The sequence below is a fragment of the Euleptes europaea genome, chromosome 17 (genome assembly GCF_029931775.1).
Source record: "Euleptes europaea isolate rEulEur1 chromosome 17, rEulEur1.hap1, whole genome shotgun sequence".
Taxonomy (NCBI): Eukaryota; Metazoa; Chordata; class Lepidosauria; order Squamata; family Sphaerodactylidae; genus Euleptes; species Euleptes europaea.
The window spans coordinates 3147904-3172292 of record NC_079328.1 but is presented as its reverse complement, the minus strand read 5'-3'; the positions used below and the strand labels follow the sequence as shown (position 1 = coordinate 3172292).

The 24389-nt window shown below is 46.2% G+C and overlaps 1 protein-coding gene across 1 annotated transcript in view; it reads right to left on the bottom strand.

The window, feature by feature from the left end:
• The window catches only part of NDUFS6 (NADH:ubiquinone oxidoreductase subunit S6), a 32293-nt gene extending 12614 nt beyond the window's left edge, over positions 1–19679 (bottom strand). The window contains exons 1-3 of the mRNA XM_056862792.1: positions 19536–19679; positions 4990–5043; positions 1061–1183 (exon numbers count right to left, since the gene is read on the bottom strand). Coding sequence (XP_056718770.1) covers positions 1061–1183; positions 4990–5043; positions 19536–19679 — 321 coding nt within the window. The remainder of the gene's footprint in view (positions 1–1060; positions 1184–4989; positions 5044–19535) is intronic.
• Between the last annotated feature and the right edge of the window lie 4710 nt (positions 19680–24389).

Below are 24389 nucleotides of genomic sequence, written 5' to 3'. Positions count from 1 at the left end.
CCAGAAACAGGCTAACAGATAACCTGAGTGCTGCATGTGTTGCTCTCAAACTTACAAAGTATGAGCCAAGGGTAGACAAATTATCAGCATGCACACAAAAGCAAAAATCACATTAATTGTTCAAAAAATTTGACGATGTCCTCAAAGATGTCACAAAAATGGTGAATTACATCATGGTTCGTGCTCTGAATTGTCGACAGTTTCAAGCACTTCTTGAGGAGGTTCAGGCACAGTATAATTGTTTACTTATGTACAATAATGTCCGGTGGCTGAGCAGAGGACGAGTCCTGGACAGATGCATGCCAAATGCAAACTTTTACCTTTCAATAAAAAGTTGTTTGTATCATTGAAAGCTCTGTTATTGTGTTTTTCTTTTAACGCAAAATATGTGAATGTATGAGTTGTTTTTTCTAAACTAAAACCTCAGTATTCAGGTTAAATTGCCGTATTGGCAGTTGGCGATAAATAAGTGGGTTTTGGGTTGCAGTTTGGGCACTCGGTCTCTAAAAGGTTCGCCATCACTGACCTAAGGTATCATTCTAATGGAATCATTATTAACCCAGTGTGGTGTAGTGGTTAGAGTGTCGGACTACAATCTGGGAGACCCAAGTTCAAATTCCCATGGGTGACCATGAGCCTGGAACATGTTCTCAGCCTAACCTACCTCATAGGGTTATTGTGAGGCTAAAATGGAGACAGGAAGAATGCTGTGATCTACTTTTGGTCCCCATTGGGGAGAAACAGTATGGTATAAATGAGGAGAATCAGGAGCCACCTCCTTAAGCCAGACGCCTGAACTTGGGGGCCCCCATGCAGAACCAGCCGGGAGCTGTAACTGTCCAAGTGCTTCACCTCTTCTCTTTTTGATGTTTCAGGCTGCCAGAAAAACAAGGTTCACTGAGCCCCACCCATACACAGCTGCTGGGCTGCACTTAAAGGGTCATAAACTGGGCAGGCTTCACCAAAGCCACTATTATCGAGTGCTCTTCTCCCCTTCACCCCAAAATGACGCCAAATGAAATAACGAACAACTGTGAGTGGGAGAATAAAACTGCATTACCAAGTTTATATACACTTTCGGATGTCCCAGAGCTCCACCACCACCATCGCAAGAGACGACTCTGGTTTCAACTTCAGTCACAGGTTGCTCAGCAATTAAATCAATGGCAAAGTTCTCATTTACCTACAGTGATACAACAGAAAGGTTTTCAGTGCTTTCATCAACAGTCCAACATCTGCAGAGTGGCTTCAGCTGCCACAGCTGGTGGAAACGTCTGTGACAAATAGGGTAGAACTAGCTGAGGCCCAGGCAGAGTAAATTTGCCCACATTTTCAAGTTAGATTTACATAAAGCTCAAAAGATGCTTTACTTTCTGAACCTTTACCTTATTCCCTACCCTGCTGTGCCTTGTTTTTTAGCTCACACCCACAGCTGCTGCATCACTAGGACTGCAAGAACAGATTAACAGTAGATACAAGGAATAAAAGGAACCCTACCTTTACTATCTAAAAGATCTGAAACACAAACATGGCAAAACTGAAATGAACCTAGCAACTGCTTGACATAAACCAATGGATTTTCACTATAATGTGTGTATGTGTATGTGTATGTGTGTGTGTGTGTTAAGTGCCGTCAAGACGCTTCCGACTCATGGCGACCCTATGAATGAAAGTCCTCCAAAATGTCCTATCTTTGACAGCCTTGCTCAGATCTTGCAAATTGAAGGCTGTGGCTTCCTTTATTGAGTCAATCCATCTCTTGTTGGGTCTTCCTCTTTTCCTGCTGCCTTCAACTTTTCCTAGCATGACTATCTTTTCCAGTGACTCTTGTCGCCTCATGACGTGACCAAAATACGACAGCCTCAGTTTAGTCATTTTAGCTTCTAGTGTCAGTTCAGGCTTGATTTGATCTATAACCCACTGATTTGTTTTTTTGGCAGTCCACGGAATCCGTAACCCTCTCCTCCAACACCACATTTCAAAGGAATCTATTTTCTTCCTATCCGCTTTCTTCACTGTCCAGCTTTCACACCCATACATAGTAATAGGGAATACGATGGCATGAATTAATCTAGTCTTGGTGGCCAGTGACACATCCTTACACTTCAAAATATTTTCTAGCTCCTTCATGGCTGCCCTTCCCAGTCTCAATCTCCTTCTGATTTCTTGGCTGCAGTCTCCCTTTTGATTGATGGTGGAGTCAAGGAATAGAAAGTCTTCAACAAGTTCAATTTCCTCATTGTCAACCTTAAAGTTGTGTAATTCTCCTGTAGTCATTACTTTTGTTTTCTTGATGTTCAGCTGTAGTCCTGCTTTGGCACTTTCTCTTTTAACTTTCAGCAGTAACTTTAAAATCTTCACTATTTTCTGCCAATAATGTAGTGTCATCAGCATCTCTCAAATTATTAATGTTCCTCCCTCCAATTTTCACTCCACCTTCATCTGAATCTAATCCAGCTTTCCTAATTATATGTTCTGCATATAGATTGAAGAGATAGGGAGATAAAATACATCCTTGTCTGACACCTTTGCCAATTGGAAACCATTCAATTTCTCCATATTCTGTTCTAACTGTGGCCTCTTGTCCAGAGTACAGGTTGCGCATTAAAACGATCAGATGTAGTGGTACACCCATTTCCTTTAAAACCAGCCATATCTTTTCATTTTTTACACAGTCAAAAGCTTTGCTGTAATCTATTAAACATAAGCTGATTTTCTTCTGAAATTCTCTCGTATGCTCCAGTAACCAACGTATATTTGCAATATGATCTCTAGTGCCTCTTCCTTTTCTGAAACCAGCTTGAACAATAGGCACTTCTCGTTCCATATATGGTAACAGCCTTTGCTTTAAGATTTTGAGCATCATTTTACTTGCATGAGAAATTAATGGGATGGTCCGATAGTTGCTGCAATCTTTGATGTTTCCTTTCTTGGGAATTGGAATGTAAATGGATTGTTTCCAGTCTGTGGGCCATTGTTTTGTTTTCCATATCTGTTGGCATATTCTTGTCAAGATTTTGATGGACTCAGTTTCTGTGGCTTGGAATAGCTCTATTGATATCCCATCTGCTCCTGGTGATTTGTTTCTCCCTATTGCTCTCAATGCAGCTTTCACTTCACTTTCTAAAACTGTAGGTTCTTCTTCACAAGATTCTTCTTGGAAAGCATCTTTTATCCTTTCATCTCTTCTGTATAGTTCTTCAGTGTATTGTTCCCACCTTTTCTTTATTTTGTCCTGTTCAGTTAATGTATTTCCATGCTGATCTTTCAGCATGCCTAACAGTGCTTTAAATTTCCCTTTGATTTCTTGGATCTTGTGGAACAGATCTCTTGTTCTTCCTTTTTTGTTGTTCTCTTCTATTTCTTTACACTGGTTATTATAATAGGTCTCTTTGTCTCTACGTGCGAGTCGCTGGAACGTTGCACTTAGACTTTTGATTCTATTTCTGTCACCTTCTACTTTTGCTTCTTGTCTATCTCTGGCAATTTTAAGAGTTTCCTCAGACATTCATCGAGGTTTTTCTTTTCTTTTGGCTACTGGAATAGTCTTTGCACATTCTTCCTTGATAATATCTCTAGTTCCACCCATAGTTCTTCAGGTTTACATTCACTTGAACTCAGTAATGCAAATCTGTTCCTTACATGGTCTTTAAACTCTTCCGGAATATTGCTTAGATTGTATTTTGGTGCTATGAATGTTTTGGTATTTTTCTTAAGCTTTATCTTGATTTTCGATATTAACAATTCATGATCTGTACCACAGTCACTGTAATACCACTGAACAAATGTCACCTGCTACGGGGAATGGAACATACACTATTAGCCTAACAGGCAAGTTGGTTCAGAAGAGCTGAAAACAAACACTCACTAAGGGCAGGCTTGCATGGGATTCAACACATACTGCATTTTTAAGGGTGAAAGCTTCAAAATCAATCTATTTTGAAGATTCCATTTCAATAGAAGCGGACACTGAAAATCTTTGAAGGGAGGAAAGGTATTTACAAACTTGAAGTCAGGATCTTCTAATAGTCTCTTATGAAATAACGACGATTGGGATGCATACAATTGCATTTCTGAATAAAGAAGGATACAGTACAACTCAGCTAAATATTTGGACTTAAACTGTTAGTGTCACTGGCTTATAAATATTCCAACAGAGCCAAATCTTGTGGCAGTAATAAAAATTAGGTATACATACTTGTATGCCATCGTTTTCTTGTGAAAGAATGTACAGAAACAGACCACAAAGGCTCCACTTTGTCAGGTCTGTATCTCAGTTAGTTTCATTTTCCCACCAATTTGCCTTCAAGGTTTGTTTTGCATTTTTGGACTCTTTGAAGCCGACATTAGTCCGTGAGAACCACGGCGCCTTTGTGCTGTTTGTAATCTGTAATCTCTTGAAGCTGTACTGTGCTGTTGAATGCTTTTTTCAATGCTTTTATATTATCAAGTGCAAGCCAGTTTGCCCCTTTGCTGTCATAGGTTCCCTGTGCGATGCTAACCTTTGTGACCAGTAAAACCAGCTTCTTTGGACAACTTCGTCTCCTGTTGTTCTGCGTGACTTCCCATTTAATTGAGCCCTCAGCTGTAGGCTTGCAGCATAAGCACACTAATGTGGCATCATGGATCCCTGGCACACTAACACTGTACACATGAATGAGTTAGTAACAGGATGAAGATTGACCAGATCAGGCCAGGCCCATGATCTGATCGAAAGCTAGAGAAATGCAAGTCCAGCTCTAGTCAGTGCCTGGACAGAAGATTTCCCAGGAATATCGTATTCCATGGTGGAAAAACAGGCAGGATATATGCAACAAAAAACAAATAATGTTATTCTTATAGGCCAAATAGTCCAAATTCATTTACTGAAATGTGGATTAAGATGTTTGCTCACAAAACTGAAACTGACCATTGAAATCACTGAACACTGTCACTCTGACAGAAAGTAAAGAATCAAGATATATGCCCACCACCCACCACCAATTTTACCTCTTTCTGTCGCCCAACAAATCGAATCCGCCTATAGTCACTTTCCTCATAAACCTGAAAAAAGTAGAAATATTCTGGTCACTCAAGGAAAAGATCTTCACATCTGACAGAGGAGAAGAGAAAAGAAGGATGGGAACAAGGAGGTAAGCACAGAAACAATGTCCCCATATATTTTAGGTGCCAGGAAAGAACAATGAGGAAGTTAAATACTTAAAATATTCAGGCTGGATTTGATTTAAATTAAATTGATTTAAATCACTAATCAGTAAGACTAGATTTAAATCATGGTTTTCTAGATAAAGACTCATTCTTGCTGGTATAATCTTAATATTTACAACCAGATGAAGGTTTTATTTTTAGAATAACTTTTCAAATTAGTTTTACATTGATATTAAAATATTAATTTGGTAAAACTGTTAGAAATACATTGATAGATAATTATGAAATTATTGCAAGGTGAACTATCTTGAGTTTCATTCGGGCCACCAGGCCTTGCATTTCTTTGTTGCAGTATTTGCATTTTGCAGGCATGCCTGCCTTACCCATACGTAGAGGAACTTCATTAAAATATTCCCAAACTGGGTTCCTTTTATGGCTTGTCATTACAGATTTTCTCCCCCAGGGAGAGAATAATATGATAAACCTTGGGCTATACACATAAAGATCACAAGACTTATGATGGAGTGTTCTGCTTAACAGGTTTCATTTTCATTGTTTACCTCCCTCACACTTAGCTCCTTGTGCAGATCTATTCCACTCAAAACAATCTTCTAGTCATTGAACTTCTACAAATTTAGCACTTAAGAGGTAAGGAGTTGATTCTGTGTACATAGATTTGCAAAGGAGCAATGGGATTAAGGTCTTTTTTACTCTGTATGCTTATTTTATAACATTTTTGCTGTGAAGAAGAGGCAGATTATCTCTGCAGACACAAATTTACAGTTTTGAGAACTGCAAAACCAAGCATCTGTGATAGTATCTTCTAGATAGCAAAACTGCCCTTAATAATCTTATAGAAACCTCTGGAAGAGCATGACTCTGTGAATAGATTAATGGAATTCGTTTACCAAAAAAGGTAAACACTGCATGAATATACAGCTTCATGCTACATAATTAAAAACTAAAGATATTTTATTACGAATAACCTTTGAACTATAATGTATCTTAAATAGAAAACTATTGGAACTACCTTCAGATAGATTTCCCCTCAAAAACCATTTATTTTAAAAAATCTGATTTAAACTTTAAAATCCAATTTAATTTTTTTAATTAAAAAAACAATTGATTTTTATCCACCCTGATATTACCACATCCCTATGGCAAGCAAACATATATTATTTGTCAGTAGGCAACTGTCAGCCCTTGGCCCACAGAACCAGAAATCACCACAAAGTCATATAGAGTCCAAACAGATGGCTTTTACTGATCAAATAGGCATACAGTGCAAACGAATAAAATGACAGCTATGAGAGGCTCACTAGCTGGGAGATATTATAAGGCAGGAAAGGCGGGAGATTACACGCATGAATACAGTTTCCCAGGAGCTGAGTTCCCAGGCCTAGGTATGCGACCTTGGGGGGCAGACAATACAGCACAGAGACAGAGGCAATAACGAAACCGAGATAGCAGCCTGACATTCTGCTCCCCTCAAGGCCCCCTCCCAGTTCGCAAGGGGGCTGGCCTGTCCGGGTAAGCAATGTGAAAGGCGTCGACGAGGTCGGGGGCGGAGACATCCCGTGCGCGCACCCATTCGTCATAGGCAGGGGGGAAATGTTTCCAACGAACTAGATATTGCAGATTGCCATGGTGAATACGGGAGTCAAGGATCTTGGAGACTTCGAAGTGTTCTTCCCCCCCCCACCATGATGGGTTGCGCAGGCGGTGGGTCCGGATGCCACCGTGGAGAAGCAACATGGGGTTTGAGGAGGCTTATGTGGAAAACAGGATGCACACGCCTCAAGGATTTGGGGAGAGCCAGTTCCACTGTGACAGGGTTTATGACCCGAGTAATGGGGAAAGGGCCAATGAATTTGGCGCTGAGCTTATGGCACGGTTGGGTGGAACGGAGATTTTTGGTGGAAAGGTAAACCAAAGCACCCACTTGCAGATCACCCCCGGGGGAGCGATGTTTGTCAGCTTGCGCTTTGTATTTACGTTTGGCCCGGTCGAGGTTGCTAACGAGCCAGGGCCAAGTGGTACGGAGGGCGTGTGCCCAGGAGGCAATGTCGGGGTTCCCCTCCCCCTCTACATCATCTGTAGGAGCGATGGGACTGAAATCTTGTCCATACACAGCAAAAAACGGGCTAAAACCTGTGGATTGATGCATGGCATTATTGTAGGCATATTCTGCTAAAGGTAACAGTTCCACCCAGTTATCCTGGTGGTAGTTAATATAACAACGCAAATAACATTCAAGTACAGCATTGACACGTTCAGTTTGACCATCAGTTTGAGGATGGTATGCACTAGACAATCCCTGTTCCACCCCCACCAACTTGAGGAAAGCTTTCCAAAACTTAGAAACGAAACCACTTCCGCGGTCACAAATTATTTTACGCGGAAACGAATGTAAACGAAAGATATGCGTCACGAAGAGGCGGGCCAGTTTCTGAGCAGAGGGGATCCCTGCGCATGGAATCAAATGTATTTGCTTAGAAAACAAATCAGTAACAACCCACAACACAGTTTTACCCCCACTGAGAGGGAGATCAGTCATGAAGTCCATAGCAATCACTTCCCAAGGTCTGTTGGGCGTTTCAAGAGGTTGTAGCAGTCCCGGGGGTTTGCCCTGCGATCGTTTCGCAGCGGCACAAACGGGACAGCTGCGGATGAAGGAGTCAATGTCGGAACGCATTCCCCCCCACCAGAACTGTCTGCGCAATAAGTGAAGGGTCTTCAGAAACCCAAAGTGCCCAGCTGTTTTGGCTCCATGAGCTAAATGTAAAACGTCCTTCCGGAGAGCTTTGGGTACATACAATTTTGAGTCTTTGTACCAGGACCCCCCTTGTTCCAAAACACCAGGAGGTAGGGTATGAGCGGAACGTTCTAAAAGGCACTGGTCCCGAAGGACAGTTAAAAAGGATTCGGAGATGGGGATTTTGGAGGGAGCCCCCCCATCGGTCATGGAGATCTGAGAAACAGTTATAGGGCTAGTGCTTACGTGCGGCGGCGCGCAGACTGCAGGCGGCTGAGCGGTCGGAGGGGTAGGAGGGGCGGGAACTCCGGTCTGTTGCGGTGGCGGCTGGGCAGCCGGTTGGGCTGGCGGAGCTTGCGAGTTAGGGAAGGTGTGCTGATGCTGGGATCGGGTTTGCACAGCCAGCATAGGTAGGGCCCCACGTTGCATAGGGGTGAACAGAGAGTTGGTGGGTCTTTCGAGTTTTACCGGATATTGTGATAAACGGGAGAGGGCATCCGCGAGAACGTTCTGCTTCCCAGGGACGTGCTTCAGGGTGAAACGGAACTGAGCAAAGAACTCCGCCCACCGTTGTTGTTTCGCCGATAGCTTATGGGACCCCGTGAGGGCAGCTAGATTTTTGTGATCGGTCCAAACTTCAAAGGGTACTTTAGACCCTTCCAAGAATTGCCGCCATAAAGTCAGTGCATGATGAACTGCAGAGGCCTCTTTCTCCCAGATGGGCCAGTTTAATTGAGCGTGCGCAAATTTTTTTGAAAAGTAAGCGCAAGGGTGAAGAAGACCGTCCGGTCCTTGCTGGAGGAGAGCCCCTCCCATGGCTACATCGGAAGCATCGACTTGCACAATGAACATTTGATTTGGGTCTGGGTGCCGTAGCACCGGCTCCGAAGTGAAGAGGCGTTTGAGGGCCAGAAAGGCGGCTTGGCATTGCTCAGTCCATAGGATTTTTGCGGAGGGCAAGGCAGCCGAGCTTACTTTTCCCTTAGTTTTCAGCAGGTCCGTAATGGGTAGAGCCACTTGGGCGAAGTTAGGGATGAATCCCCGATAGAAGTTTGCAAATCCCAGAAATTGCTGTACTTGCTTACGGTTGGTGGGGGGAGTCCAATCGAGGACGGCTTGGACTTTGGCGGGGTCCATGCGAAGACCTTGGTGGGAGATGATGTATCCCAAAAACGTGAGTTTGCTTTGGTGAAATTCACACTTAGCTAGTTTAGCGAACAGTTGATGGTTACGCAGGCGTTGTAGAACTTCCCTGACCAGAGTCACATGCTCGTCCACAGTTTTCGAATAAATGAGAATGTCATCTAAGTAGACCACCACCCCACGATATAGAAGGTCATGTAGGATTTCATTGATGAGTTGCATGAAGACCCCCGGGGCCCCTTTTAATCCGAATGGCATTACAAGGAATTCATACATTCCGAAACAGCTAGAGAAGGCAGTGAGGTGTTCATCTCCTTCGCGGATACGGACTCGGTAGTAGGCTTCCACCAAGTCTAATTTAGAGAACACACGGCCTTCCTGTAATTGTCCCAAAATATCCGATATTAATGGGATAGGATAGGCGTTGGTCTGGGTAACCGCATTGAGCTTTCTGAAGTCAATGCACAGGCGAAGGTCGCCCTCTTTTTTCCGGACGAAAAACGCGGGGGCCGAGTTTGGGGCATTCGAAGGGCGAATGAACCCTCTGGCGAGGTTTTTGTCCAAAAAGTCCCGGAGGACAGTGCGCTCGGAAGCGCTCATAGGGTAAATCTTACTTTTGGTTAATGTGCAGTCCTTTACTACTTCAATCGCACAGTCTGAGGCCCGGTGGGGGGGTAAGGCATCACATTCCCTAAGGTCGAAGACATCTTCAAAGTCCCGGTATACAGCGGGTAGAGCCGGTGGTACTGGGGCAGTAGAGGTTAATGCTGGAACGGGCGGAAATGGCAGAGCAAAGTTTTGCCGATGCTGGTCGCAGGTGGGACTAGCGAAAGAGATAGTGTTTGTTTCCCAATCAATACTGGGACTATGTCCTTTAATCCAGTTAATTCCCAAGACCACTTCAAATCGGATAGGGGCTATAGTGAAGTCTATTTGTTCCCAGTGGGAACCAATTCCCATTGCCACCCCTATGGTGCGGTGATCAACTGGACCCCCCTGGAATTGGCTCCCGTCCATTTGAGCAAATTGGACGGGGGCGGGTAAAGCCTCTGAGTCGGCTCTGAGGGCAGCAAACGTGGCTTCGCTTATGAGAGTGCGACAGCAACCGGAGTCAATTAGTGCTTTGACGGGGATTTGTGGACCTCCGTTAAGTTGTTGTAAAACTGCATCCACGTAGACGGTGGAGTCCACTTCTTTGATTTTGGTAGGAGCATTCGGTTTGATAGGAAGATCCTGAGAGGTCTGTGGAGATGCTCCATTCACCACAGACCGGAGCCGTTTTTTGACAAGTCGAGGGGAGATTCCAGGTTTAAGGCTGGAGAAATCCAAGGGTTTTCCTCATCCGAAGAGGGAAAGCTGTCCCCCAATGGGGCACTTGTAATCCGAGACCCGGCGGGGTCGTTGGAAGCAGGCAGGGAGGCTGGGTCCCCGGCATGGAGTGCAGAGGGTGTGGGCCTTCCCGGAGCTGCGCTGCGGGTGGCCGCGGTGCCTCTGCGTGGTGGACGACCTCGGGCGCGGGTTGTCGTGCTGGGACGAAATAATTCCTGGCGGCGTGGGCAAACGGCTGCAAAGTGGCCCATTTCTCCGCATGTAAGACAGGCACCCCTCTGAAATCGGGCTTCACGTTCCTGGAGCGGACGTGGGGGATTTCGTGGGACGAGCAGTGGTGCCTTGGGTTGAGGCTTTTGGGTGCCCTTCTCCTTGTGCTTTTGACGGACGAGAGAAATAAAGCGGCGGCGGCTTTCCACTTCCTCGGCTAATAGGATCCAGCCTTCGAGGGTATCGGGATCGCCCCGCATGTAAGACCAGTTCAGAATGTCAGGATGCAAGGCTTCCCTGAAATGATGGATTAGGGTGGTCTCGGGCCAACCTACAATTTTACTTGCCAGTCGCTGAAATTCATCGGCAAATTCCCGAACTGTAGCAGAGCCTTGTTTTAATTGTAAGAGTTCCGTTTTGGCTCTTTCCCCCAGGAAGGGGTCCTCAAACCTCCTTCTCAGGGCAGTCATGAAGTTGTTGAGGGAACGAATCGCACGAGAGCGGGTGTCAAACTGGAGGACCATCCAGTCAGCCGCTTTGCCTGTCAGGAGGGAAGCTACGTACCGCACCCGGCTATCTTCCGTGGGGAAAAGTTGACCTTGTTCTCGCATATAACTGTCCACTTGATGCAAGAAACAAGGCAAAGTCTCAAGAGATCCGTCATACGTAGTCCTCAATTTGAGTTGCTTCCAAGGGCCGGGCGCGGGTTGACCCGGTTGCACGGGTGGTCCGGGCGGAGGAGCAACAGGAGCTCCAGGAGGCAAGGGTGGAGCAGGCACATTAGCAGGTGGTTGCACGGGTGGTCCGGGCGGAGGAGCAACAGGAGCTCCAGGAGGTAAGGGTGGAGCAGGCACATTAGCGGGTGGTTGTACGGGTACCCCCTGACCCGGTATCGGAACGGGCTGTCTCTGAGCTATCAGGGTTTGTTGTAATTGCCTGTTCTCTTGAAGCATAAGTTCCATTACTTCCTGGAGTTGATCAACACGGTCGGAGAGCTCCCGATTCTGGGCTCGTAAAAGATGAACCTCCTCACTTGGGCCACCAGTAAGATGAGGCTTACTGGTTCGGAAGCTCGTGGCCCATTGAGAGCTATCCCCATATAAATCCTCGTCTTCAGACTCATCTGAGTCTCGACGTCGGTCAGCCAAACGGCGTGCGCGTTGGGTCGCACGCGACGGGACAAACGCCGGGGAAAAAGTTAGACCTGATAGTCCCAGTACATAGTCCTTGGGGCGCGTGTCCACGTTCGCCTGATTCCTAATCCTTGCTGCAGCCGCCCTGGCTGCTTCCGCCGCCTCTCTCTCTCTTGCGCCCCTAGCCGCTTCGGCGGCTTGCTGATCCGCAAGAACTTTGGCGTTCTCAAGTCTTAGGGCAGTCTCTGCCGTAATGCGCGGCAAAAGTTCTGTCTCGAGGAGCAAGAGTATGGGGTCAGGTTCCCCGCCCAGCAGAGGTTGTACTCGAACCGCCAGTGCGGATGCCTCGGCTCCAAACGTCGGGGTCAAAACTTGAGCCAAGGTGGCTACCGGGGTGTCCTTTGTACATTCCACAAGGAGAAGAGCGGTGCTAATAGCGACTCGCTTGGCCTCAGCCTGGCAGCTGGCCGCATCCGGGATCAGGGAAAAACCCTCCGGCGGGGCTCCCGCCATGGTAGAAAGAGTTTGTCGAGAAATAAGATTATCCAAAAGTCCAGTTAATATTTGTAAATCCTCAGTCGCCAATCGGGCATCGTCCAGTAATTGATCCAAGTCCTGAAGATCTAAACGAGCATCAGTATCCTCCGATGTTAACATCCAGAGACGTCCTGTAAGAGATTGCCACTGCGCCTGTACCAGTCCCCTCAAGCGGCAAACCTCTCGGGTCGTCCGGAAAAGTTCAGTGATTAAGTCTTGTAACAGAGTAGGGTCCTCTGAGAAGGGCTCCAGGGTAGTAGATCACCTGGAGAGCTGCACAGCTCCCATCCAAGTGGCAGGCGAACCCCCCTGGGCTCCAGCCTGGCTAGGAGAACGGTGAAGATGAGAGATAGCTGTCATAATGTCAGCCCTTGGCCCACAGAACCAGAAATCACCACAAAGTCATATAGAGTCCAAACAGATGGCTTTTACTGATCAAATAGGCATACAGTGCAAACGAATAAAATGACAGCTATGAGAGGCTCACTAGCTGGGAGATATTATAAGGCAGGAAAGGCGGGAGATTACACGCATGAATACAGTTTCCCAGGAGCTGAGTTCCCAGGCCTAGGTATGCGACCTTGGGGGGCAGACAATACAGCACAGAGACAGAGGCAATAACGAAACCGAGATAGCAGCCTGACAGCAACTAAGAAAAAAAAAGTGAAAGTTGGGGGGGGGACTTAGTGGAAAACCATTATTTGGAATTTGAAACACAGAGACAGTAGAAATTCTGCAAATAATGTTCTTTTCATGCTAGTACCAGAATTTCACCAAGAATTCTTGCAAAATATTTTATCTACCTTCCACACACTATTTTTCCATATGGGTCTGGCAAAGGTGAGAACAAAAAGACATTGATCACTTAATTTTTCTATGTACACTTAAAACTGCAATCCCAAATTAGCCAACAAGCAAGTCGCATCAAACTCAGGAAGACTGTTTAGGATCAGTCTCTAACTAGGGCAAGCCTCTTCCTTAACATTAAGGAACCTATTAAAAAGAAAATCATAGAGTTCGAAGGGACCACCAGGGTCATCTTGTCCAACCCCCTGCACAATGCAGGAAACTCACAACTACCTCCCCTCCACACCCCCAGTGACCCATACTCCATGCCCAGAAGATGGCCAAGATGCCCTCCCTCTCATGATCTGCCTAAGGTCATAGAATCAGCATTGCTGACAGATGGTCATCTAGCCTCTTCTTAAAAACCTCTAGGGAAGGAGAGCTTACCACCTCCCAAGGGAGCCTGTTCCACTGAGGAACTGCTCTGTTAGAAAATTCTTCCTAATGTCTAGACGGAAACTCTTTGGATATTAATTTCAACCAATGGGTTCTGGTCCGACCTTCTGGGGCAACAGAAAACAACTCAGCGCCATCCTCTCTATGACAGCCCTTCAAGTACTTGAAGATGGTTATCATATCCCCTCTCAGTCTTCTCCTCTTCAGGCTAAACATAGCCAGCTCCTTCAACCTTTCCTCATAAGACTTCGTCTCCAGACCCCTCACCATCTTTGTTGCCCTCCTGTGGACACGTTCCAGCTTGTCTACATCCTTCTTAAATTGTGGTGCCCAAAACTGAACACAGTACTCTAGGCGAGGTCTAACCAGAGCAAAGCGATACCAACACTTCGAGTGACCCAGACACTACACTTCTGTTGATACAGCCCAAGACCACATTTGCCCTTTTAGCTACCGCAGCACACTGCTGACTCATGTTCAGTGTTTGGTCTACTAAGACTCCAAGATCATTTTCGCACACACTACTGCTCAGACAAGTCTCCCCCATCCTATAATTATGCATTTGATTTTTCCTACCTAAATGCAGAACTTTACATTTATCTCTGTTGAAATGCATTTTATTGGTTTTAGCCCAATTCTCCAGCCTGTCAAGATCATCCTGTATCCTGGCTCTGTCTTCTACTGTATTTGCTACCCCATCCAATTTAGTATCATCTGCAAATTTAATAAGCATCCCCTCTATTCCTTCATCCAAATCATTTATAAAGATATTGAACAACACAGGACCCAAGACAGATCCCTGAGGCATTCCACTAGTCACTCCTCTCCAAGTGGATGAGGAACCATTAACAAGCACTCTTTGGGTGTGATCTGTCAGCCAATTACAGATCCACCAAACAGTAACAGGATCTAAATCACATTTTTTCAATTTGTCAATAAGAATATTATGGGGAACCTTATCAAAAGCCTTACTGAAATCAAGATAAACTATGTCTACTGCATTCCCCTGATCCAGCAAGGAAATAACTTTCTCAAAAAAGGAGATAAGATTAGTTTTATATGCTGTATATAGCTATCCCCACTATTATGCTATCAGGGTTTTTTTTAAAGGAGAAGTTCATTATTTAATGAGAGAATTTCCTGTACTAAACCATTTCCATTATCTGGAAGTTACATCAATTATCAACAAGGCATGAAATATACCTTCTCAATACACAATTTCTGCTGTGAGTCACTCCAAATCATTGTTTACACCATAACATATAAAAAGGTAAAGGTAGTCCCCTGTGCAAGCACCGGGTTATTATTGAACCATGGGGTGACGTCACATCCCGACATTTACTAGGCAGACTACGTTTACGAGGTGGTTTACCATTGCCTTTCCCAGTCGTCTACACCTGACCCCCAGCAAGCTGGGAACTCATTTTACAGACCTTGGAAGGATGGAATCATAGAATCACAGAGTTGGAAGGGACCACCAGGGTAATCTAGTCCAACCCCCTGCACAATGCAGGAAACTCACAACTACCTCCCCATCCCCAGATCCCCAGTGACCAGAAGATGGACAAGACGCCTTCCCTCTCATCATCTGCCTAAGGTCACAGAATCAGCATTGCTGACAGATGGCCATCTAACCTCCTCTTTAAAACCTACAGGGAAGGAGAGCTCACCATCTCCCGAGGAAGCCTGTTCCACTGAGGAACTGCTCTAACTGTTACAAAATTCTTCCTAATGTCAAGACAGAAACTCTTTTGATTTAATTTCAACTCATTGGTTCTGGTCAGACCCTCTGGGGCAACAGAAAACAACTCGGCACCATCCTCTCTATGACAGCCCTTCAAGTACTTGAAGATGATTATCATATCCCCTCTCAGTTTTCTCCTGTTCAGGCTAAACATACCCAGCTCCTTCAACCTTTCCTCATAGGACTTCGTCTCCAGACCCCTCACCATCTTTGTTGCCCTCCTGTGGTCACGTTCCAGCTTGTCTACATCTTTCTTAAATTGTGGTGCCCAAAACTGAGCACAGTACTCTAGGTGAGGTCTAACCAGAGCAGAGTGAAGCGATACCATCACTTCGCGTGATCTGGACACTATACTTCTGTTGATGCAGCCCAAGACCACATTTGCCTTTTTAGCTACCGCAGCACACTGCTGACTCATGTTCAGTGTTTGGTCTACTAAGACCCCAAGATCCCTTTCGCACACACTACTGCTCAGACAAGTCTCCCCCATCCTATAATTATGCATTTGATTTTTCCTACCTAGATGCAGAACTTTACATTTATCGCTGTTGAAATGCATTTTATTGGTTTTAGCCCAATTCTCCAGCCTGTCATCCTGTATCTTGGTTCTGTCTTCTACCCTATTTGCTACTCCTCCCAATTTAGTATCATCTGCAAATTTAATAAGCATCCCCTCTATTCCTTCATCCAAAACATTTATAAAGATGCTGAACGACACAGGGCCCAGGACAGATCCCTGAGGAACTCCACTAATCACTTCTCTCCAAGTGGATGAGGAACCATTAACAAGCACTCTTTGGGTGCAATCTGTCAACCAGTTACAGATCCACCTAACAGTAATAGGATCTAAACCACATTTTCCCAAGGCTGAGTCAACCTTGAGCCGGCTACCTGAAACTGATTTCAGGTAGTCTATGAGTCACTCCAAATCACTGTCCACACTATAACATATACTCAAGGGCCTATATTAGGTTAAACCTGGGACCTGTTAACTAATGTGGGCTACAAGTAATAAGAATATTACCAAGAGCCCTCCAGTAGCTTATCCTGGAAGAGATTACAAAAATCCACCAAATGTGCCCTATGAGAACTTATTTTCTGAGCACATGACAGCTTTTACCTCATCCTTTTCCCCACCCCAGCCCATGTGTGTGTAGGAACAACAAAAATGCAGACAAACCCAGTAGCAGAAGAGTGAGAGAGTAACAAATCAAGGTGGGAAGGGAGAATGTTGTTAAGGAAGATCAGCAAGACTTAACCCACATTTTTCTATTTGGGAAAAAAAATCAGCCTGTAACTAGGCTGGGGGGGACGCAATTCTTAAGTGCTAGCATTTTAAATACCAAGAACAAGAATATTTCAAGCCTAGCATGCACCCAAACTTTGATTTACAAACAAGTTATATTTTTCAAGCATCTGGGTTAGACTAACAAAGTTCTAAAGTTTGCTTCATTACTGAGAAACATGCTCAGACTGGAAGAATACTGAAATGGTTTCCAAGGCTTCAAATAACTGGCATTTTTGCTAAAAAAAATTATATTTAAAAACTGATTGAAACTTCTCCAACATTTAATCCTTGTCAGCATCCTGAGCCCATTGCTTAGTGGCAGATCACATGCTTCACATACAGAAGGTCTCACGTTCAATCCCCAGCATCTCCAGTTAACAGATGTTGGGTCCTGGGCAAGAGATGCTGTCGGGAAGAATGCAATGAGCTAGAGGGACCAATGGTCAGAAGTTCAGTATAAGGCAGCTTCAGGCAGAGAGTTATGTCGTGAGATGAAGAAAAGGTACGGCAGACTGTTCCTTCTTTGAAAAGGCTGAAAGTGAAATACGTATGCTATGGGAATTTCAGGTGGGTAGCCAAATTGGTATTTAGAAGAAGAGTAAGATCTGAGACCTGCGGCACCTTAAAGACCAACATGATTTCCAGGATATCAGATGTGGAGTGTCAAAGCTCCCTTTTGTGACATACAAAGAAAGTCTTGTACCCCGGAAATATGGTTTGTCTTTAAGGTGCTTCTGGAATCAAATCTTGCTGTGGTAAAGCTTTCTACAAATATCCAGGAGGTTGTTTTCTCCTTTAAATACCACTAAAGTCATGTAATGATGTGCAAAGATAGCCATGTGTAAACTAGAAAGATCCACATACAGTGAAATGTATACCATTTATAACACAGTGAAATGTACACTATTTATAACACAGTGAAATGTACACCATTTATAATGTCTGTCACATTTAACAGTCTGAATACAGTGTGAATAGACCTATCACACTAATGACCATGAACACATGAAGCTGCCTTATACTGAATCAGACCCTTGGTCCATCGAAGTCAGTATTGTCTACTCTGACCGGCAGCGGCTCTCCAGGGTCTCAGGTAGAGGTCTTTCACATCACCTTACTTGCCTAGTCCCTTTAACTGGAGATGCCGGGGATTGAACCTGGGACCTTCTGCATGCCAAGCAGATACCATATTTTGTGTATGCTTTGCTAGACTTCACTTTTTATTATAAATGGTTATGTTACATTTGAGTTCATACCAACTAACTTTTCAAGGCTAAAAAAGGGAACGTTTGGCACATTTGAACCATCCTAAAATTAAAGCTGGCCCACTGGCACCCAAAGCAACATACAGAAATTTAAAAACAAAAACAGACAAGCTATCACAATATGAATAAATTAAGTCACAACATAAATTCTAAGAAGCTTCTTAAAAAATCAGAGAGCAGCCATAACAGTTAAATATCAAAATGGCAAAACAGAAAGAGAAGTCTCTGCCATGAATTTCACAGGGTGACCTTAGGCCAGTATCTCTCTCAGCCGAACCTCCTTCACCGGGCTGTTGTGGCATTAAAATGGAGGTTGGGGAGAAGAGCCATGTACACTCCCCTGAACACCCTGGCAAAAAGGCAGGATAAAATAATGCACAGAAATAGATATTTGTTTATTTTTAAACATTTCTTTCCACCCAAGTCACACTCTCAGCCCTGGTTAGTATTTGGATGGGAGACCTCCAAGGAATACCAGTCGTGACACAGAGGCAGGCAACGGCAGACCACCTCCAGACCACTCTTGCCTTGAAAACCTCACCAGGGTCGCCAAAAGTCAGATGTGTCTTGACGACAAAAAAATACACACTAAAAAACATTTAAAATATAAAGATGTACAAAAATATTTGAACAGTTCAATAAAAACACATACATACAAACATAACACAACCAGGGATGAGGGCCAACAACAGTTAGAGGGGGTACACCCCAAACAAGTCTTCACCCAGAAGACAGAATCCAAACAAATCTCTGTGGTGAGGAAATTCCAAAGTTTTGGTGCCACAGCCAAGAAGTCCCTTTCTTGGGCCGCCACCAATTTTGCCTCAGATGGTGGGGGCACCCAGACCAGGGCCTCCAAGATGACCTGAGTGCTCAGGTAGATGCATTTGGTTTTAGGCTGTCCTTCAGATAGGAACTCATCGCTTTCTGAAGAGCTCACCAGTAACCAAAGAATTTTGCTTTTTTTTTTAACAGAAATATCTAAGTATTCAAAACTGATAAAGGAACCCAGCAAGCATGTGAAAAAGATCTTTACAAAAGATCCACATCTTTACCAAATTCACTGACTTCTTAGTTGCTCCTAAGTTATATTTAAATCACATTTTACACCCATTACAGTTCTTCATGCTTAACTTACTTATCCTAATATTTTGCAAATTGTCACAGAACTCATGTCTGCAGCACTTCCCCCCCACCAGATGTTTTTACTGCATCTTTCAAAAAGCATCTCAGTATATAGAACCCTTTAATTTAATTTTTTTCATAACACTGCTCAATATATGTTGACAAAAAACACATCCCTTGGTCCAACGCAGGATGTTGCAATATAGCCCCCAAATAAAAAACGAGCAGCTATGCATGTCTCTGCCAAGGGGGCGCGTCGTTCTGGAGCCGGGAAGCCGACCTGCGGAGGGGCGCCGCCCAGGCAGCAGGGTTGCCAACCTCCAGGCACTAGCTGGAGACCTCCTGCTATCGCAACGGATCTCCAGCCGAGAGAGACCCGTTCCCCCGGAGAGGGTGGCCGCTTTGGCCATTGGACCTCTATGGCATTGAAGCCCCTCCCCAAACCTCAGGCTCCGCCCCCCGCCGGCAACCCGAGGGGGCAGCCTCCTCCTCCTCCCCCCCCCCGGTCTCCCACACCGCGGGCCCCCGGATGAGGCCCGGCTTCCCACGCAGGGCAGCGGGCGGGCGGCCCTTGGCCCTGCCCCAGCCCGCCTTGCCCGCCTAACGCTCGCGTTACCTGCCCCGTGTGAGTCACCGGCTCGCCGGCGCCGGCCGCCTTCGCCCCGTAGCTGCGCGCCGCCGCAGAGCGCGCCGCCGCAGAGCGCGCCGCCGCGCCGCAGACCCTCAGCGCCCCCCGCAAGGGCAGGGCGGCCGCCGCCATCTCGCCGCCTCCTGCAGAGCGGGCCGGTTGCGCACGCGCGAAAGGGCCGCCGGGAAGGGAAAGGAAGGGCGGGGGGGCGGGGCGGGCGCGCGTTTCCTCCTGGCGTCAGACGTCAGCACGCAGACGCGCGACGCAGCCGGACGCCGAGGCCGCCGTCCGGCTCGTGGTCCCTGCTGCGCCGTGGCCGGAAGGGCTCCGGGGCGCCCGCCGCCCCCTCCGCACAGGTCAGACCGAGGGCCGCAACGGCGGCGCGCGCTCAGTCCCTTTTGCCCTCCGCAAGGAGCCGTCGCTCGGGTGGCCGCTCCGTGCGCCTGCGCAGCGCCCGGTTTCCGGGGGGAGGGGCGTCTGCGGCCCGCTTCCCGTCCCCTGAGCGTGAGAGCCGGAGACGCGGAGGGGTCCCCGGGCCAGGGCGGGAGCAGGACGACCGCGGGGACATGGCGAAGCGGGAGGCATAAGGCCCAATTCACTTACGGAACTCACCGCCACAGGGTGTCGTCTTGGAAAGACTGTAGCTCAGTGGCAGAGCCTCTGCTTGGCATGCAGAAGGCCCCGGGTTCAATCTCCCCTTAAAGGAACGGGGCAAGTAGGAGAGGTGAAAGCTCTCTCTCTGCCTGCGACCCTGGAGAGCCGCTGCCGGTCTGAGTAGGCCGTACTGGCCTTGATGGGCCGATTCAGTGTAAGGCAGTCCCCTGGGTTTGTGTGATCGCCACCAGCTTAGACAGCTTTGAAAGGGAATTAGACACGTTCATAGAGGATAAGCCCATCAATGGCTAATAGCCATGATGACAAAAAGGAACCAGGTTCAGAGGAAACATACTTCTACAGACCAGGGTTTTTTTTGGGGGGGGGGTGACTCTGGTCTTGTGTGGGCTTCCCTCTCACCCACTTCCCTCTCACTTGGGCACCTTCCCGATCTCTGGGCTCTTCTCACAGCCATCCTGGAAGGTGGAGGTATTGTAGTTGACGGGGCTCGTCAGACCTCTGAGCCCCTTTAGTGTTTTAGTTGTGTTTCCTGCTCATGATGTTGGTCGCACGAGCAGTAATGCAAGTAAGGGGGGGCAGTAGTTGTTAGTTTGGAAGGAGTAAACCCGGCTGGGCTCGGCAGCGCGGGCCCCCTAGAGATGCAGCATGGTGTAGTGGTTAAGAGTGGTGGTTTGGAGTGGTTGATCTGGAGAACCGGGTTTGATTCCCCACTCCTCCACAGATGAGCAGTGGAGGCCAATCTGGTGAACTGGATTTGTTTCCCCACTCCTACACATGAATCCAGCTGGGTGACCTTGGGCTAGTCACAGTTCCCTCAGCCTCACTTACCTCACAGGCTGTCTGTTGTGGGGAGGGGGAGGTGATTGTAAGCCGGTTTAATTCTTCCTTAAGTGATGGAGAAAGTCAGCATATAGAAACCAACTCTTCTTCTAGAGACGTGTGCAGAGAGCCACATGTGTAGGATGCTAAGGCTGTTTCTCTTTTTCTCTTCCGTGTGTGCAGGCAATGGCCTCTCTGCTGATACGAAGCATTGCCATGGGTTCCACCCGTTTCCTGGACCATCGTGTAGCCTCCCGCTCGTTCTTCTCCTGGCTGCCAGGGTGTTTTCAGACCGCCGGCCCTTTGCAAGCCCGTATCGCTCCCCTGCTGTGTGCCAGGGCTCTGCTGCCTTTTCTCACAAGCTGCCCGCTTCCCACCCTGCAGCCTGTTTCTGGCTTGAAAAGCAAAATGGTCCTTAAACGGCGGTGCAAGGACTGCTACTTTGTCCGGAGGCGTGGCCGCCTGTATGTGTGCTGCAAAACTCACCCTAGGCACAAGCAGAGGCAGCTGTAACTCTGCTGTCTGTCAGGGGACAGTCACAAGGCAAGCGTTTTCACTGGTTGGTGAAGAGCACTGACTGCCCAGTTCATCCTGTCTGCAAAAAGCTTATGACTTTTGTAGGATGTACAACTGTTAGAAATATGGAATTATTCAGGTTGTAAATTCTGCCTGGCATAAAGTATGGTCAGCAAACATAACCTTAAAAGAAAAAAAGATTGCTTTGGCTTTGTTTTGTTGTTTTAAAAAAAAAAAATCACTAGAGTGTCGTCATCATGTTTAATGTATTTACAACAAATATTTCTGTTCAACAGATGCTAGTATATTAATACCTTCAATCTCAATACAATACTTGATTTCAGTAGGACCTGTAGACAATACGTATAAGATCTCAGTGTCAAAACAAAGAATGTGATCCAGCCAAAAGTTAAGCACTCGTAAGTTCCACTGAAAATATGGAAGGGTTAAGCATGTGGCTAAATCTCTGTTTTGAAATCAACGATTCCTGCATTGTTCTCAGAATTATGATGTGCATTCTGCTTTCTGTATCCTTTAGAGGTGTTACTAAGGATGACACTTCATAAGAAATTTCTGATGCTTGCATTTATAGCCTTTTGCTGTAAATGAACAGGAGCCAGGAAGAAATACAAACAAGCTGTGTGCATTGGCTTTATGGGCACTTGCTTCACAAGTTTCCAGGAGTTGGGGCTACCTAGAGTCCTCTTCATTTGTGGGCGTGTGCTGGCAGAGACAAGCAGAACATTGGCCACTTATTCTCTTGGTTTAAATAATATAAATATTATTGTCCACATGTAAGTCATGATTCAAGTTTTGTATTTGTCTACTTTCCAGTTCTAAATGTGCAAAAGAAAAAAATTTCTAAGGCTTCAAAATATATGCCAAACAAAAATCTTTCTTATACTTGTGGTGCTGTTTCTTTGCAATGAAGGGGAAAGTGGTCACCTTATTTCCAGTGGAGGATTTTTCTCAAGTGCAGCGCCAAGTCTCAGAAGCGCTGCATCGGCACTGGTGTCCTTGAAATGAGCTGATTTTGCATTGGTATTTGTAGAATTATTTTCCAACATCTTTCCAAAATTACATTTGTATGAGCCAGTATATTGTCAGTGAGAACAAAAAGTTCTTTATATGAAGATGGAAAAAACAGCTAATAATTTCAGGGAACCATTGTTCAGAAATTAGCCTTAAACTGATCAAATGGACGTCCAGATGTGCTGACCATATAAAAAGGTTGGGCAGAAGGGCATTTGGTAATTGTTCTTATTGTGGCATGAAGTGAAATATTTATGAATCCAGGCAGATCATTGCCTGAAGTATGTTTTAGAAAAGCACAGAGTTCAATTTTGGCCTAATGAGGGAAGTGGATTCTTCAGCAATTGGACACCAGTCAATTAGATGGTCAAATGAAGGAGGCAATTTAGACGAGTGTTTTTGTGCTTGCCTTTTTCCTTCCTTTCACTACTCATTTTTTCCCTTCTGATTCTCTTGCCTAGTCTTTTTGTGCTCCTTTGTATGTTTCTTTTGTGTGTATAAAGGTGTAAAAAGGTAAAACTATTTTTGTCAGGTCCTCAAGCCAACCTAGATCGTCTCAAAAAGTCACTCGCTCAGACCACTCTTTTATTGAGAGCATCTAGTAAGCATGGATACACTGCAGCTTCAAAGCTGCCAATACAGGCCTGGGCTACAAAGCCTAACTTAAAGCATGGTTACACGATTACATAGGTGCAAGATCAAACGGCCTGGGAAACAGCGAGATAGCAGAGCACAGGGGAAGGGAAGGAAGAAGGAGTGAAACAGGAGTCTAAACACGGCCTGGCCGTTAGCTACTCAAGGTCGGGACTCGGGAGGGGTGAGGAACAGGGAGTGGGAATCACAGAGCAGCTGAAAAGCAAAGACAGGCCTAAAACATGTCAAGAGCCTGAACCAGGACCTGACCACTTGTACGGGCCAGACTCAACAGCAGAGTAAAACGAAACAATTCAGCAGACGTCCTCACATTCTGCCCCCCTTAAGGCCCCCCCGAGTCCGCGAACGGTTGTGGCTTCTGGGGGTAGGCAGCATGGAACTCACGGGCCAGACGGGGGGCTGCTACATGTGGGGCCGCCACCCACTCGTCCTGGGCCGGACCCAGATGCTTCCACCGGACCAAATAGAACAACTTCCCCTTTCTCAGTTTAGAATCCAGAATTTTAGAGACTTCCAGGTGCACTTCCCTTCCCACCACAGTGGGTACCTCCGGTTTGGGCTCCGGGTGGAAGTGAGGGGCTGCGGTATACGGTTTGAGCAGGCTGATGTGGAACACGGGGTGAACTCGAAGAGCCTTGGGCAGAGCTAGCTCCACAGTCGCCTCATTGATCACCCTGGTGATGGGGTAAGGACCCACATACTTATCACTGAGCTTTCTACATGGACGCAAGGTCCGTAGATTCTTGGTGGACAGATATACCTGATGCCCCACCTTCAACTCCCACCCCGGGGAACGATGTTTATCTGCTTGCTCCTTATATTTGCGTTTGGCACGGTCCAGGTTTTTCTGAGGCCAGGGCCATGTAGTCTGAACCACCTGTATCCACACATCAACATCAGCAGTACCTCCCATGTCCTGGGAAAGAGCAGCATTTCCAAAAGGACCAAAGTCCCTGCCATTAACCACCCGGAACGGACTGAAACCTGTGGAGGAATGGGGGGCATTATTGTAAGCGTACTTAGAAAAGGCAAAAGATCTACCCAATTGTCCTGATGGTAATTCACATAGCAACGCAAATAACACTCTAGCACAGCATTAACTTGTTCAGCTTGTCCATCCGTTTGGGGGTGATGTGCAGACGATAGCCACTGTTCTACCCCCATGATTTTTGAAAAGGCTCCAGAATTTAGCCACAAATTGGGAAC